The sequence below is a fragment of the Sus scrofa genome, chromosome 8, assembly GCF_054392235.1.
Source record: "Sus scrofa isolate SSC_HxYL_T2T_F1_AM1 chromosome 8, Sscrofa_HxYL_maternal_Yorkshire_Landrace_v2.0, whole genome shotgun sequence".
Taxonomy (NCBI): domain Eukaryota; kingdom Metazoa; phylum Chordata; class Mammalia; order Artiodactyla; family Suidae; genus Sus; species Sus scrofa.
Genome location: NC_139390.1, coordinates 3,734,753 through 3,751,519, shown reverse-complemented (window position 1 = coordinate 3,751,519; position 16,767 = coordinate 3,734,753). Strand labels below are relative to the sequence as shown.

The 16,767-nt window shown below is 54.2% G+C and overlaps 1 protein-coding gene across 4 annotated transcripts in view; it reads left to right on the top strand.

Annotated features, from left to right (window-relative positions):
- Nucleotides 1-82: 82 nt before the first annotated feature.
- SORCS2 (sortilin related VPS10 domain containing receptor 2) overlaps nucleotides 83-16,767 on the top strand; it is a 507,067-nt gene continuing 490,382 nt past the window's right edge. For all 4 annotated transcript variants that reach the window (XM_084971438.1, XM_084971437.1, XM_084971436.1 and 1 more), the window contains exons 1-2: nucleotides 83-369; nucleotides 4,253-4,399. In XM_084971438.1, the coding sequence (XP_084827564.1) occupies nucleotides 352-369; nucleotides 4,253-4,399 (165 nt within the window). In that variant the 5' untranslated portion in view covers nucleotides 83-351. The remainder of the gene's footprint in view (nucleotides 370-4,252; nucleotides 4,400-16,767) is intronic.

Here is a 16,767-nt window from a genome sequence, read left to right as displayed (position 1 = left end):
CACATGACTATCCCTCGCCCAATCATTGGCAGGGATGTGGACCAATCAGGAGGTTTGTCTGTAGCAGGTGGGGGTGCAAATTGGTGCCCTTTTGGAAACAGGTTTGGAGTGAGCTCCTACAGGTGGGCGCTCAGTGCCGCCCGTGGAGAGGGTCGCCCTGTGCCGCGGAAGCCACGCCGCAGGGTGTTCGCAGCAGCTCTTTGTTCCCTCGCAGCGCCTGGGAACCAGCCCCGTGCCTGTGGCCCAGAGAGTGGACGAGTCGACTATGAATATTCGCCCAGTGGAACGTTACACAGCAGGCGAAATGAACCGCCACAGCTCTGTGTGACACAACGGAGCTTAATTAACAGCATGGTCGTGAGAAAGAAGGTACGTTTAAAAGATTTTAGAGTGGGGGCAGTTCCTGCCGTGGCACAGCCGAAATGAATCCGACTAGGAACCATGAGGTTGCGGGTTTGATCCCTGCCCTTGTTCAGCGGGTTAAGGATCTGGCGTTGCTGTGAGCTGTGGTGTAGGTTGCAGACGCGGCTGGATCTGGCGTTGTTGCGGCTCTGGCGTAGGCTTGCAGCTGTAGCTCCTATTGGATCCCTAGCCTGGGAACCTCCATAGGCTGTGGATGCAGCCCTTAAAAAAAAAAAAAAAGGAAAAAAGATTTTAGAGTGGGGAGTTCCCTGGTGGTTAGGACTTGGGGTTCAGCCCCTAGTCTGGGCACTAAGATCTCACATCACGCCGCTGCATGTTGTGGCCCAGAAAATTATAGAGTGGATAAGCAGGATAACTTAAAAATCCGTAAACAAACTATAGACCTTTTGGCAATAATGTTAACTTATCTGTGAAGGAAGCAAGGGAGTGATGCAGCCAGACCCACACAGCATTACCTTGGGCTGAGGGTGGGCAGGCATTTGGCCCTGCTGGCCTCTGTAACCACATCTGTAAAACGAACTTTTCCTGCATCCCCAGCTCACTTTGTGAGGATGCTGGGAGGCAGGGAGGGTGAGTGACATGTGATGTCCTCTGTCCCTCCGTTCTGGGAGGGGCCAGACCCTCAGAGCTCCCCTGCTTGATGGCTCCCCCGCCTCCAGCTTCCACACTTTTGAGGTGTGGCTACTCCTCCTCGCCTCTCTCTTCTGGGTCAGCTCTAACCGCTTCCCTGCTGGGCCTACTCCATCTGTCCTGCCCTCCCACACAGCATCCTCCAGCCTTGCAGGACCCCTCTGCCTCCTGGAAGGGCCTCCTTTCCTCTGTTTGATAACCCCCTGCTCATCCATCAAGGCCCATCTCAAAGGCTGTGTTCTCTGTTGTGTCATCACTGACTGTGCCACGCTGGGAAGATGGGCGGAGCAAACCTTGCAGTATTGGTGGGCGTGGCTTCCTGGTAGAGGGCACAGCAGGTACAGAGGCCCTGAGGCAGGAGTGTGCCAGCAGTGTTTCTGGAACCGCAAGGAGGCCTGTTGGCTGGAGCAGAGGGGGTGTGGGCAGAAGTGGGAGAGGGGCTTACGGACTAAGGTCCGGGATCATGTAGGTGGGTCTTGTAAGCATGTGGCTTGTATATTGCCTGTAATGGGAGGGACAGGTCTGACTTTGGGTTTCAAGGGATCCTCTGGCTGCTGAGTTGAGGCTGCCAGGCGGTTCGGAGATGAGGCTGCAGTAAAGTCCTAGGTCTGGCAATCATGGCCTAGTGGTGCTGGGCCCAGTGTCACCTCCTGCCCTGTCCCTCCCTGCCTCCCAGTGTCTCCACACAGACACACACACACACACACACCAGTAATACGACCCAGTGGGTGCCTTTGTCTCATTTCCCTCCCGATCTATCTCCCTGGTGAACTTCTGCCTTTGAGACCCTAGGCAGGTGCCCCTTCCCTGGGGAAGCCTCTCTGGGCTCCTCTGCATCCTTACACCATTCTCTCCTCTCAGTGTTCCAGAATCTTCCATGAACCTCCCCCCCCCGCCCCGATACCATAACACCAGTGACACTTGTCTGAGCGTTTTCTATGTCCAGGTCTCATTTGACCCAAAAATAGTCCCATGACTGTCTCTATTTCATGTGTGGGAGAGCGGAGGCTCAGAGACAGGGTCAGGTCACCTGCCAAAGGGCACCCAGCCCACAGGTGGCCAGAGCACTGGACGCAGTGTGTGCCTTTCCTCTGCTAGGCTACTGGTTTCTCAGAGATGCCTGGCCCCATTTGCCTCTGGGGCTTGGGGCCTGCGGTGAAGGCTGCAGCAGGGCCTCTCGGGGCCCAGGCACACCCACAGAGCCACCGCAGGCTGTCTCTGGCCTGTTTCTGGGTCTCCGGCCTGGGTGTGTTTTTTTCTTGCTAAGCCCCATTCTTGCTGTGCTGGGAGAGATGGGGCCTGACCTCTGGCCTCCTCGTGTGGGGCTGACTCTTTAGCCTGTGGGACCTTCGGGTAAATCTCAGAGTTTTACTCGTTTGTCTTGTTTACTGTCTCTCCTGAGAACAGTGCTCCCAGCCTTGGTACTCCTGATCTTTTGGGCCAGGTAACTCTGCGGGGTGCCTGTCCTGTGCCATGAAGGGTGTTTGGAAGCATCCGTGTCCTGCACCCTAGATGCTGGGAGTGGCCTCACCCCACGTTCGTGAAAACCAGACACATCTCAACATTGCCCAGTGTCCTCTGGGGACAAAACCACCTCGGGTTGAGACCCACCACCTGGGACATCAGCTGCGTGAGGGCAGTAAGCTTGGTCCGTTTTGTCCTCTCTGGTGCCCACCCCTGACCCCCTGCCTGCCCAGGATGCGGCCCGGGACGCAAGAGGCCTGAATAGATACTTGGTGAGTGTCACCAAGCAGGTCATAGGCGGGCAGGGCCGGGTCCCCGCAGGAGGTCGCATCGCCCCATTTCTCAGGTGTGGAGGTGATGCTCAGGAGAGTCGGCACCTGCTGGAGACGAGTGTGTGATAGGAGGTGCCAGGGACAGTGCGCACTGTCAGGTCTCCATGTCTTTGGGGTCCCTCTACAGGGGTGGTCTCCAGCTGGCTGATGCTGGGCCCAGGGTGTCACGTGAGAGAGGAACGTGTGAAGCCGCCAGTGGGTGTGTCTTCTCCCAGCTCTCATGGGGACTGTTGGTAACACATGGTGACGTGCAGCACAACTAATGGGAAAAACCGATCAGAATATCCAGACAAGGGAGAGAAGGACGTGCTGCCAGTTTTGACAACTGGATGGACCTCGGGGATGTTATGCTTAATGAAGCAAGTCAGACGGAGAAAGACAAGTACTGCCTAGTATCACACGTGGACCCTTAAAAAAATCAAATTCATGGAAACAGGAGCTCCCATCGTGGCTCAGTGGTTTAACGAATCTGACTAGGAACCATGAGGATGCAGGTTTGATCCCTGGCCTCGCTCAGAGCATTAAGGATCCGGCGTTGCCATGAGCTGTGGGGTAGGTCGCAGACGCAGCTCAGATCCAGCGTTGCTGTGGCTCTGGCATAGGCTGGCAGCTGTAGCTCCTACTGGACCCCTAGCCTGGGAACCTCCATATGCCACAGGCGAGACCCTCGAAGACAAAAAGACAACAATAACAACAAAAAAATTCACGGAAACAGAGAAAAGGGGTTCGGGAGCGGTTTGGAGTTGGGATAGGGAGGTGGGGACAGAGGGACAGGCTGGTGAAAGGACACAGACCTTCTGTTATGAGGTGAATGAGGGGTGAGGCTCTGACGTCAGACCTGGAGACTGGTTGACAACACCGTATAATCGGGCTTTGCCAGGACAATAGAACTTAAATGGTCTCACCAAAAAAAAAAAAAAAAAAAAAAGAGAGAGAAACTAATGAGGTGATGGCTGGCTGTGTTAATGACCTAGACGGGAGGATCTCTTCGCAGTGTATCAGTTTAGCAAATCACCGTGACACACACTTGAACTATCGTACAGATTTGGCGATGATACCTCAGGAAAGCTGATGGAAAACCCCACATCAACGGGAGATTTTTTTTTTGACGGGGAAGCTGGTGTGGAAACCCAGGTGAGGGTTTGGACCCTCGCCTTGGGAGGCAGGGCCTGGGGGGTGTCAGCCTGCCTGTCTCGGCACAAAGCCCTCTGCCTGCCCGGCTCGCTGCGCTGGGCTTCTCTGGATGAACTGCTCCCCGGGTGCCGTGCGGGGACCAGGTGCTGAGGGACAGGCTCTGGGAGCCGGGCTACTGTCAGTCTGAATCAACTCAGGGCTTGATTTGAAATTCAGATCCTGACTAAGCAGAAAATTAATCTGAATTTCATGTTTTGTTATTCTTGTAGCCCCAGCTGCGTCTGTGCCCAGCCGGGCGGGGCTGCCGCCGCTTCGCTGCAGAGACCGTGGATGCCCACCTGCCTCCCTGCCTCCCTGCCCCCACTGCAGCCCCATTGGAGGGAAGCGGCTCCTCTCTTTGGATATTTCAGCAGCAGGTAAACAACAAAACAGACCGGCGAAAACGCTGGGGCCAACCTCCTGCAATGAAATAAAGTGGGGATTTCTGGAAATGCAGTGTCCCACGTCACATCGTCAATATTCCTGCCTTTCAGAGCAGCTAGAGGGCTGGCCTTGGACCTGGGGGTGTGGGCTCTGGGAAGAGGGGAGGAAATGGGTACCGGCTGGGCCTGGCAGCAGAGCTGGCGATGGACTGTGGCCACCTGTCCTTGACCTGGTGATGAAGGTGTGGGAGACGCTGTCAGAAGGTGCTTGTGGACCCGCTGCCAGTGCTGCCAACCCCGAGTGTGTCTCCTGCCCCTCGCTGCCCTGGACGGGGCTATGCCCAGGCCTCCGCCTTCAGCCGTGTCCTCCATCTCTCCTCCCCCCAACCCCAGGCAGAGCGACCAGGCTCCCCCCCAACTCAGTGACATTCAGCGGCTGCCTGTTGCCTGAGAGGCATTAAGGCACTGGCTTCAGGGCGTCAAACCTGTGCTGGATCGCTGTAGTAGCCAGGTGGCCTTGGGCAAGTTTCTGAGCCTCTTTGTGCCTCAGTTTCCTCGTCTGTACAAGGGGATGGAGCACCCACCCCCCAGGCAGAGGCAGGGTCAGGTGAGTGACTGTGTGAGGCCCTAGGGCATTCCTGGCATGAGCTGGCCTTGTCCACCTTCCTGGCCTCCGCCTCCGCTGACCTCCTCACATGCTGGGCAGCACTCGGACCCCGGCCTGTGCCCTTCCCCACGCTCAGCACCTGCTCCTCCACCTGAAGTGCCAGCACCCCCTTGTCCTGGCCTGTCAGGAGCACTCCCTCCAGGGAGCACCCCACCTCTTGGCTGGGTCCCGTTTATCTCTGCTCTTTCTGCTACTAAGCACGGAGCCTGGCCTGCGCCGGGACTTGGGGGGTGTTTGGAGGCTGCGGGCTCCTCCACTGTTTGCTGAGTCTCTCTGCTTGTCCCCTCCAGCCTGGCTGGGCTCTGCCCCCATCTTCAGGTGGCACCTACTGAGGGGGAAGCCTGATGATACTCCAGCCCCCGAAGCTGGCGGCTTGGGTGGGGTTGCTGGTGGCTGCTGCTGGAGTGACAGCTGCCAGCCATCTGTCTCTGCCTCCGTCTCTGCCAAGGAACCCGCTTCCCGGTTCTGGCACTTTATTTTTGGCTACCTTGAGGGGCTTGCTAGATCCTTTCTGGATTTGGCTCCATGATTCAGCCCCTCCTGACAAGGCTGGTCTTGGCCTCCTCAGTCTTCTGTCTGCCGCTTCCCCGCCTCCCTTTCCAGCCCTTCCAGGAAAGAAGGCAGGTGTGTGTGTGTGTGTGTGTGTGTGTGTGTGTGTGTGTGTGTGTGTGTGTGGCGCGTGTGTGGTGTGTGTGTGTGTGTGTGGCGTGTGTGGTGTGTGTGTGGCGTGTGTGGTGTGTGTATGTATGTGGCATGTGTGGTGTGTGTGGCGTGTGTGTGTGTGTGTGTGTGTGTGTAGGGCATGTGTGGCGTGTGTGTGTGGGGGGGGCGGCAAGGAACATTGCTACATTGCTTGTATTAATAGTCGTGACAACAGTGAACTTTGTGGGACTCACCGGGCACCTTTTAGGCATCCTCTGTGCCACCCCCAGCTGTTCTTCAGGGCACAAACATGCCCACTCCCGTTTACAGGACAGAAACAGAGAGGGTGAGGGGACACCTGGTGTCACACAGTGAGCAGTTGTGGGGCTGGGATTTGAACCCGGAAGGCTGGCTCTGGAGCCTGTGCTGTTTAGCCGCCATGTCATCGCTTGGCAACTGCAGTATTATTACCAGAAAGAGGCCATGGCGAGGTGACCAGGGGGCAAAATTGTTTGCACGGTCAGTCAACAAGTGTTTCTGAGACCTGGCCCGAGGACACGGAAGACACAGCGCTAAGGGCCAACAACATTCCATCTGTATCCTCTCATTTAATTTACTCCAGTGAAACTCAGGTCAGTGAGGCGCTTCATTAATCCCATTTTGCAAAAGAGGAACAGACACAGGGGCCTTAAGTGACTTGCTTAAGGCCACACAGCGAATGAATGGGGAAGACAGGGTTGGGCCCAGCGGACTCCCGCCTCGGAGATGTCCGGCTCTGAGGAGTCTGAACCCAGGTGGGAGCCCGACAGGCCCCACGTGGAGGGGGGGAGTGGAAGGCCCTTGTGGGAAGGCCTGGGGGTGCCTCGTCTCCACCCACCAGCCACTTACCCTGCAGACACGTCCAGTGGTGGGTGCCTGGCTGATTGCTGGGGACACAGCCTGCATGGGCTTGGCCCCTGCCCTCGGGGGCTCCTCTGGGATCAGGGCTGTGGGGAGGCCTGGCCCAGCTGCCAATGACCTGGTGCTGAGGCCTGAAGGAGCACTGAGCATGGAGCCTTCTACTCCTCTGAGGGCCACCTGGCCTCCAGGTGCGGTGGGCCAGGGGCCAGGTACCCCTTCTGTTGGGGACATAAGTGCTTTGGTAGCAAAGCCCAGCACTGAGGCCAAGAGGCAGATGAGTCTGTGATGCCCTTCCCACCCCAGCATCTCCTCCTGTCCTCTCGTTTCGCTCATTCCAGTCACCACAAATTCACAGCCCTCATCTGATAGAATTTAGAGCTGCCATCGTCGCAGTCCTTGTTTCACCAAACCCCTTAAAAGCCACTCTGAAGGGCTCGTGGTTTTTGCACTTGCCTCCGTTATCCTCTGCACATTTCAGGCCTCTGGGCTGAAGAGAAAGGCCAGGAAGAAGAATTCATGGCAGGAAGGAGGTGACTATGGAGGGGACAGCAAGGGGGTCGTGGCCATGGAGGGGTCGAGAGAGTTTGGAATTTCTGCCATCCAGGTGCTGTGTGACTCTGGGCACATGACCTAACCTCCCTGGGCTTCAGGGCTGGAGGTTGGAGAAACCCGTTGTTGTGGGGAATGCTGCTGTCCCACTGTACAAAAGTGGCCGCCTGCTTTGTGTTTAAGAACGTGGTAGTTTTTAATCCAGTAGGGTCCCATTAATGAACATCTCCTGTTCTGTCCTGTTATCTGGTACCACTGACCCTGCCCTAGCCCAGCCCCTTGGTACAGGATGGGGTTGTCCCAAGTTCCATCCACATTCCAGTAGGTACACAGGAAGCTGGGCCAAGGAGGACAGCTTCAGGGGCACAAGGAACTTTTTGGGCTGATGGTAATTCCATCCTGACTGCACTGGTAGTTATGTGACTGTATGTTTGTGAAGACTCAGAATCATACCTTAAAAAGGATGGATTTAACTGTGTTATATCTCAAAAGTGTTTCTCCATAAAAGTCTAGCACATGGCTATATGATTTATTTCTAGGTAATTAATATTTTTGTTGATATTCTACATGGTATCTTTTTAAAATTACATTTTCTATTTGTTGCTAGTGTATAAAAATATATCTGATTTTTCTATATAAAGTCTAAATCCAGAAAGCTTTTTGAATTCTCTTAGTACTTCTAATAATTTCATGGTAGATCTCTTTTGTGTTTTTTATGTAGATATGTTGTTTGTGAATAAGAATATTTATTATTTTCTTATACTTTTATTTCTTTTCCTTGCCTTATTGCAGTAGCTAGGATCTCTAGTACAATGTTAAATAGAAGCAGTGAGAATGGACTTCTTATCTTGATCCTTATTAGCAGGAATCTTGTAAAGTTTTCTCCCAGGAAAGATTACACTTGTTTTACGTTTTGCTCTACTTTTCGATTTAAGAAAAGGTCTTTGCAGGCCTTGTTTACTCAGAGTTGTTTGTTTTGTTTAACAGTATGGTCATTGAGTTTTATCAAAATTTTTTTGCTTTATTGAAATGATCATGTTTCCTTTAATCTGATCAGATGGTAAACCACACTTAAGAATTTCTAATGTTATGTCATCTTTGCATTCCTAGGATAAATCCATCTCGGTCAGAATGTCTTTACATTTTACTTTCACATTTGTTATGTGTATAAGGCTGTTTTCTGCTTGCTGATGTTTTGTTTCAGATTATTACATCTTTGTTCATGAGTAAGACAAGCTAAATTTTTCTTTCTCATGCAGTTTGTCTCTGGTTTTGGCATCAATGTTATACCAGTGTCATAGAATGGGAGAGTATGGATAAAGTTGGAGTGATCTGTTCCTTGAAAGTTTGGTACCATTCAAGCTTGGTGCTTATGAGAAGCTATTGATTAGTAGATCTTGTTTTAAACCATGGGGCTCTTCACATTTTTCATTTCAGTTGTCACAGTTCTTGTCTGTTGTCATAGTTCTTGTCAGGAATTTGTCTACTTTATTTTAAACTTAAAATGTATTGTCATGAAGATTCTGATCATATTATTTTATTAGCATTTTAGTCTACAGTATATCTATAGTCCTATCCATTTAATTCCAAATATTGTGTATTTATGTAGTCTCCTTTTTTCCCCTTGATCATCCTTGTCAGAGATTAGTATTTCATTGCTCTTCCCCAAAAACAATTTCCTGATTATTTCTATTTTTCTTTGTATTTTTTCTTGTTTCATTTACTTATCTTCTTCTTTCTACTTTTTGGGGGTTTGTTCAGTTGTTATTTGTATGTCTTAAGTTAGACGCCTATAGATCACTGGTTTTCAGCCACTCTTTTCCAGTGTAAACTGTAATGGCTACACATTTCCCTCTAAGAACAACTTTAGCTGTACTGTGTACATTTTGATATGTAGCATTTTCATCATCATGTGATTCCAGGAATTAAAGGCACCTGTATGTTTTTCCCGGGGACCATAATGAACTTTGTTTTCTGGAAGAAAGAAGGTGGTGGAACATGACGTTATTAGTGCAGGTAATAGAGTCTCATCAGGGCCCTTAAGAGGCCTCTGAGAAGGTGGGAGTTTTTTTGGTTCATTCTGTGTTTTTGTTTGGTTTAACACAGCATTTGGGAATTAGCAAGGTGTAGACTTATACTTTACAAAGTTACATGTGCATTTCAAAAACAGACCAATTCTCTGACGTCTTTACAGACACAGTAGAGAAAGTGAAAACTGGATGCCCGTGCGCCAGCTTCACCGGAATTGTTATCCTGGGAGAGGGGGGAGGACAGGCCCTGGGGAGGAGGATGAAGGAGGCCTGTGTCTGCAGTGCTTTCTTTTTTTCTTTTTTTTTTTTTTTTTTGTCTTTTTGCTATTTCTTTGGGCTGCTCCCGCGGCATATGGAGGTTCCCAGGCTAGGGGTCGAATCGGAGCTGCAGCCACCAGCCTTCGCCAGAGCCACAGCAATGCAGGATCCGAGCCGTGTCTGCAACCTACACCACAGCTCACGGCAACGCCGGATCCTTAACCCACTGAGCAAGGGCAGGGACTGAACCCGCAACCTCATGGTTCCTAGTCGGATTCGTTAACCATACAGTGCTTTCTTATCATAAAAAGATCTCAAGCAATGACAGTGAGGACTCTAAGAAACTGTAAGGATTTAAGAACTTAAGAAACTATAAGAACTTTCTTTTTAAAAATTTGTTATTTTTATTTGGTTGTCCTCATGGCATGTGGAAGTTCCTGGGCCAGGCATCAAATCAGCACCACAGCAGTGCCAACACCAGAGCCTTAGCCACAGCACCACCAAGGAACACCTATAAGAATTTTCTTAAACTATGAGAGAATGTGATCGTTTGTGGATGGATTCTGAATGGCGAGTACCCAGGTGTGTGCCGCCTCGCTCTGCAAGATTGAAAGTTTTCACAGCTCTTACTTTGTGGGTGTTAGAGGGAGGGGGAAATAAAGAAAAGTGATTAAGGCCAGGCCTGAGGGTAGCCCCTAAAATGCTCACTGTGGCATCCTGAGCAGCTGCAGAGCAGCCACTACCCAGCATTTGGGCAGCTGCATTGAAACAAGACTTGTCACTGTTGCTCAGGAGCTGTCCCATTTGGCTTAGGAATTCCACTGTGGAAATTATGGGAGGAGAAAGAATTTGGACAAAGAAATAAAGAGTTGAGAAGATGCTCACCAGAATCGTTTATAGTAGTAAAAACTTGGAAATAACAGAATAACAGTAAGTTATATATTTATATGCGTGAAGATTTTGTATCGTTTTAATAAAAATGGTGGTGATGGGGAGTTCCCATTGTGGCTCAGCAGGTTAAGAATCTGACTAGTATCCATGAGGATGTGGGTTTGATCCCTGGCCTTGCTCAGTGGGTTAAGGATCGGATGTTGCTGTGAGCTGTGGTGTAGGTTGCAGATGCCGCTCGAATCCCTTGTTGCTGTGGCTGTGGTGTAGGCCAGCAGCTGCAGCTCTGATTCCACCCCTAGCCTGGGAACTTCCATATGCTGCGGTTCTGGCCCTAAAAAGATAAATAAATAAATGGTGGTGATGAAAATTTTTGATAATATAGGAAAACATTTATGATTACTTTTTAAGTGAAAAAAGCAAAAGGCAAAAGTATTTATACCACATGATACGCGTGTGGGGAGAAAAACCAATTTAAAACATCCAGAATGTTATCAGGGGTGTCTCCAGCTGGTTTTTATTTCCCAAACTATAATAGTTTAGATCAAGTTAAGAACAGAAAAACTGTGCCGTGGGGTAGCCTGGTAACGGGGCAGTGAGAGGTGGCTTGTCTCCAGCCAGGGCAGCTCCAAGTGCTTTGCGGTTTTGATGTCATTCGAGCCACACGGCGTCCTGATTGGTCAGCACTGGGACTGTCCCCATTTATGGATGAGGCTATTGAGGGACTCCTAGAGGCCACACACCTAGGAGGTGGCAGAGCTGGGGCCCCAACCCAGAGTCAGGGAGAGAGAAACATCAGGTGACCTACCCCCACCTCGGAGCCCAGGTTCTCTTGGACTGGCCACGTCTTGCTGGCGCCAGGGCCTGCCTGCTGTGTTAATTTGGCTGTGCTGTGGCACCCAGATATTTGGTCAAACACCAGCCTGATGGTTCCATGAAGGTATTTGTCAGATGAAAGTGACGTTTAAATCAGAGGACTTGGAGGAAAGCGGATGAGTATGGGGTGGGTCTCAGCCAATCAGGTGAAGGCTTTAGCAAAAGAAGACCAAGGTCCCAAGGAAGACGCAGCTGCCTTCAGACTGGAGTTCCTCCCTGGGTCTCTGGCTCCTTGGCCTGCCCTGCAAATTTGCATTTTCCAGCCCTCACAATTGACTGAGCCAGCGCCTTAAAATGAATCTCTCTGAACACACTCTATTGGAGAGCCTTGACAGCTACAGGCCCCTTTGAAGGCCGGGTCAGAGAACCTCCTGTTGCTTCTGTCAAGACCTGGGTCCTGCGTGTCCCCCTGGGTGAGTTACTTCTGGACACCGAGGCCCTGGCTTCCACCCCAGAGACACACGTGGGCAGCCCTGTGTTGACTGCATGTCCAGAGCGTGGCTGCTGGGGTGAGTCTCCTCTCCTGGCAGGAGAGCCCCTCTCGATGTTGGGAAGTTGTTTCCTACTTTCAAACCGCATGTTCATTTGTCAGCTTTTCTCCTGGTTTCTCCCCACAGAGGAGCCCTGAGATGGAGTTTCTCAGGCTGGTGTCCCTTGGCTCTGCGAGCCTCAGCTCGGGCACATCCAGCCCTCCAGGCTTCTTCTAACCCCGCTCGTCCATCACAGTCCCGGCTGTTAATCGTATCTGCCTTGCAGAGCGTCTTTGCTCTTCTCGTGCACGGGAGCAAGCTTGTCTCCTTTTCTCACCCCAGACCTATGCTTGTGTGCGAGGAGATAAGAAGTAGCACACCTCGCGCTGACTTGGAAGCTCAGAGGCGTGGGGGTCTGCATCCCCTACCCCCAGCGTCCTTGGCCACCGGGGCTGAGCACTGCATCCAGCCACGGCCGTGCCTGCAGATGCCATGGATGAGGAGAGTGGGCGCCAGCGTTTCCGGTCCTTTTGGCCACACCTTACGTGTGCCAGCTTTGCTGTTGCTCCCTCTTAGGTGTAGCTCTGGTCTCTGTGGCGCCCTCCCCCCCTCCCTCCGTCCCCATCCAGTCTGGGCACAATGCCGTCTCCTCCCTGAATCCTCAGAGCCTTCTCTTTCATCACCAGCCTCTCAGACCCCAGTACACCCTTCACACTTTAGCAGGAGCTAGTTCGCTGGCAGGCAGGTCTGACTCTGCCGTGTCTGCTCAAACCATTGCCGTCATGCGACGGCTCTGTCCTGACCTGGCTCTGGGGGCCTGTCTGCCATTCACCCCGTGAACCCTTGCTCCCGCCGGCCAGGCCCCTGCGGTCTGAGGGTGCCGCTCCTCTCTCTTGCCTCCGGGCCTTTCCTGGTTCCAGCTTCAGCTTATGACACAAGAGCAGCAATAATGACCGTGACGGTGCTCGTCCCTGCCCGCGTCCCCGGGCCAGGAGCCGTGCTCAGCAAGCGCTTCACGTCGGGCTCGTTGCATCCTCACCACCACCCACTGGGACTGGTGGGCCGCCTGACCCCGTTTAACAGGTGGGAAGACTGAGGTGAAGTGAATTGACCTAAGTCCTGCAGCTGGTGTAAGGGGGAGCCGAGACCTAAAACCAGATCTGTCTAGGTGTGGACTCTGCCTTCCTTGCCACTGCATTTCGGGAGTGTCCCTGACCTCAACGGCCAAGTCTGGGCCTTTAAGGAGGCGATCAAGGTAAAATGAGGTCGGGAGGTGGGCCCCGATCCCGAGGCCGAGTCCTTCTGGGACGAGGAGATGGGGACACGGAGCTGCCAGCTGCCTGCACACCATGGACAGAGGCCTCGGGGTGGGCAGGGGACAACCCCGTGCCTGTCTTGATCCTGGGCATCCCGCCTCCAGGACCAAGGAGATAAACTCGGGTCGTCTGGGCCGCCTGGTCTCAGGTGCTTTGTTCTGGAGGCTCAGGAGGTTAATGTATTTGGCCTGTGAGGAAGGAGAGGTGACTCTCGCCCCCCCCGGGGGGGCACTCCTTCCTCAGCAGCCCCCACAGGGCCATGGGGTTTGGGTGAAGCAGCCCCCGTCCCTTGAAAGGTGAACCTTGTTTCTACCCAGGGCGCAGGTGCAGAGGCTCAGCCAGCACGTGCGTCCACACCGGTGCCCAAGTCCACATGCTGCAGCCCCCGCCCCTTGCCTGTATTTGGAGACAGGAGCTTTCAGGAGGTGATTAAGGGTCAGCGAGGCCGTGCGGGTGGCCCCCTGATCCTGTAGGGTCCGTGGCCTTGTAAGAGGAGACACCTGGGCTCTCTCTCCACCGGGTGAGCAAGAAGGCGGCCGTGGGCAGGTCGGGAGGAGAGCCCCCATCGGCCGTGAGGACCCCTTCGTCCCGGACCCCTGGCAGGGGGATAGTGAGCTTCTGTTCTTTAAGCCTCGCGATCGGCAGTGTTTGGTGGACGCCAGGCCGAGCTGACTCAGACAGTGATGAATGAGCAGACTGACAGGAAGGAGGCAGAACATGAAAGGAGAAAGAACACAAAATGGGCCAAACCCGGAAGCTTCAGCTGTGTTTTCTCCTGACAAGAAAAATCCTGAAAACATTTGCTTTTGCTAAATAACAGTGTACGTCTCCAGATGCGGCTTCCTGCTGTTCCACGCTGCTAAAGACGAGAGAAAACTGCAGACGCTGAGACTGGTGTCCTGACACGAGGTCCTGGGATCCGCCCTGCAGGCCGAGTCCTGCCACATCCACGGGCCCCAGAGCTGCAGGGAGAGGCCGCTGGGAGCCTGGCAGGGCGGGGCTGGCCAGACTGGCCCCTGCCTTGGCCGTGCGATTCTATGGGCCTCCCTCATGGGTGGCTTGAGCAGGACGCTCAGTGGATAAGTAGGGCTTATCACACACCATGCAGGACAGGAAGGGGACACTTCTGCTACAGCTTTGTGGTCCCCTGGGGAGAGGGTCCTTTGAGTTGCGTGTTCTGTCGTCTGTTGCACAGGTGGTGGTGGCTTTGGGAGAGTGAGCACCCCTGGATGCTGGATGCTGCTGTGATTTCTCCAGGCGAAGTGCACAGAGCAGAGGGGGCCTCAGCCCCTCTTCTGTGGCCCTGTGGTCACCAGGGTCCCAGAGGGTGCATCAGTGTCCTAGGGCTGGCCAAGCACGTGGTCACAAACCGAGTGCTTCGGTTCACACAGTGCAGGAGGCCAGGGGTCAGACGTCGGGGGTGTCCCAGGGTGGGTCTGAGGGAGGGTCTGTCCCCAGCCCCGCTCCCGGCCCCGGAGGTTTTTGGCTTGGCGCATGGTCACATCACTCCACCCTCACAGGTGTCCTCTGTGTGTCCCCGAGTCTCAGGTCCCCTCCTTTCTCATACAAGGACCCGGATTTGGTTTGCGGCCCACCTTCAGTCCAGGATGAGCTCATCTCAGGAGCCTTAATTACGTCTGCAAGTCCCTCTTTGCAAATAGGGGCATTGTCGCAGGTTCTGGCCGTTACGATGTGGGCATATCTTCCTGGGGCCACCGTTTACCTCGCTCCAGAAGGGCGTGGCTGAAAGGGCCCAGGAGGACACATTTCAGACGTGAGGTGGGAGAGGCGACTCTTGCCTCCCCCCAGGGGCACCCCTTCCTCAGCACCCCCGCAGGGCCACGGGGTTTGGGTGAAGCAGCTCCACGGGGCAGGAGAGGCCTCCCCCTGCCCTTAGTGACCGTGTCTGAGCCCCAGGGGTAAGGAGATGCGTCGACACCCTTATGGACCTTGGTGGTCTCCAGACCCACGGGCCTGGCTGGTGAGTAACTCGAAGATGAGCCGGACGCCTGGGGGCTGGAGGGATGGGGGGGTGGCAGCAGGGGAGGAGGGGTCTGCCTGGCAAGAAGGGCAGGAGGTAGGACTGGGGTGTGTTCTGGACCCAGAAGGAACAGCAAGGCCAGAAGCAGGAAACCAAAGAGCCCATTCCCCCGAGCTCAATGTGGGAAGCTCGCCCGGCCAGCGACGCCTCCCCCGCCGTCTTCTCAGTCTTCTCAGGGCTGAGGGGCCGGCAGGCAGATGGGCAAAAGCGCAGGCCCTCCTGAGGCTGGACGGCAGGTTGCGGGGGGCTGCGAGGTGGTGCAATCCACCCTGTACCTTCCTGCCCCGGAGCTGGGATCAGCCCTGTTCCTTTTAGAAGCCAGCGTCTCGGTGTTGGATGAATCCCTTTGGTAAAGGTCTCGAGCTACAGTGATTGATCTGTTATTGCCCGAGTCCTTTCTCACAGGCGAGCCCTGGGGAGACGCATGGATTTAGTCATTCTCCGCAGCTGAGACCCCTGTGGAAGAGCCCCCTTCTCTCCCAGGGGTCCCTTCTACAGGCAGATCCCCCTTGTCCCGGCAGAGATGGTGCTGGATGAAACACAGCCTGATCCCTCCCTGGTCCCCGTGGGCTCCCGGGGTGTCCCCCGCAAACAGACACGGTCCTTGGTTGGGACACAGCTGTCATTAGTCACCGCCATGCCTGGGGGCTTCTAAGACTCCCACCTGTCTGTGTACACACACCCACACCCACACACACCGTGTCACCACTCCTTAACTGGGGGCGGGGTTTGCATGAGCCAAGTTTTCTGGAAACTCTTGTCTCCAAGTTCTAGGACCACTCCCCACCCCCCTGGACTCATCTGGGCCAGAGAAAGCATTTTAGCAGGAAGGGCTAGAACGGGAGGAGGAGGCTTGAATCAGGAATTTGCTCGTCGTGCGGTGCAGGCCCCTCCCGTGTTTGCATTCGTAGGTGCCGCGTGAGAAGCGTGGGGCAGTCTGACTTGGGTCCAGAGCGCGGCTCTGCTGCTCGCTGGCTGGGCCGCACCGGCCAGGCTGTCCACGCCCTCGGAGCCTCGTTCCTCCCTCTCCCGGGGACGACAGCGGGGCACGCGCTGAGGCTCAGTGTGTTAAAAGCGAGAAGGACGGGGAACGTGAGTGCCCAGAAGCTGGCGTGGAGCTTGTTGTTAGTAACTAGGGTTATCAGGATTGCTGAATGCAGTCCTTGCTATGAACCCCGAAGTGCTCTGTAATTATGGAAGGTTGTCAACTTAAAAATAAAGGTCTGGGCTTTGCGACTCGACTGCCGGTGCGGCACATGGGCGAGCCGGACTCCCGGCCCCGTGGACCTCTCGCTTGGGCCCGACCCCTGCCCACTGTCCCTGCATCGCAGAAAGAGCCTGGTGACCTTCTGTTTCCCAGGAGTGTGAGGGGCTCCCCTCCCACCAAGCACCGCTGGAGAATGAACAGTAATGACCACCGGGCAGGGCCCTGGGAAGAAGCCAGCCCAGGGCGAGGAGCCCGGCGTTTGGGACCGTGGCTATCCTGGAGCCTGTGCTTTCGGAGATGCCGAGTGGCGCCTTGACAGCCGCATGCTGTGAAGGGACAGGAGCTGGCCTCTGGGGCTCTGATTGGTTGGATGGCCCCTCAAAGACATCAGGTCTTAGTCTCTGGAGCCTGAGAAGGTCACCTTCCATGGCAAAGGGACTTTAAGGAAGCAAGCGTCTTGAGATGGGGAGATTTCTCCTTGAGTATCTGATTGGGCCCTTGGTGGTGACACTCGCCTC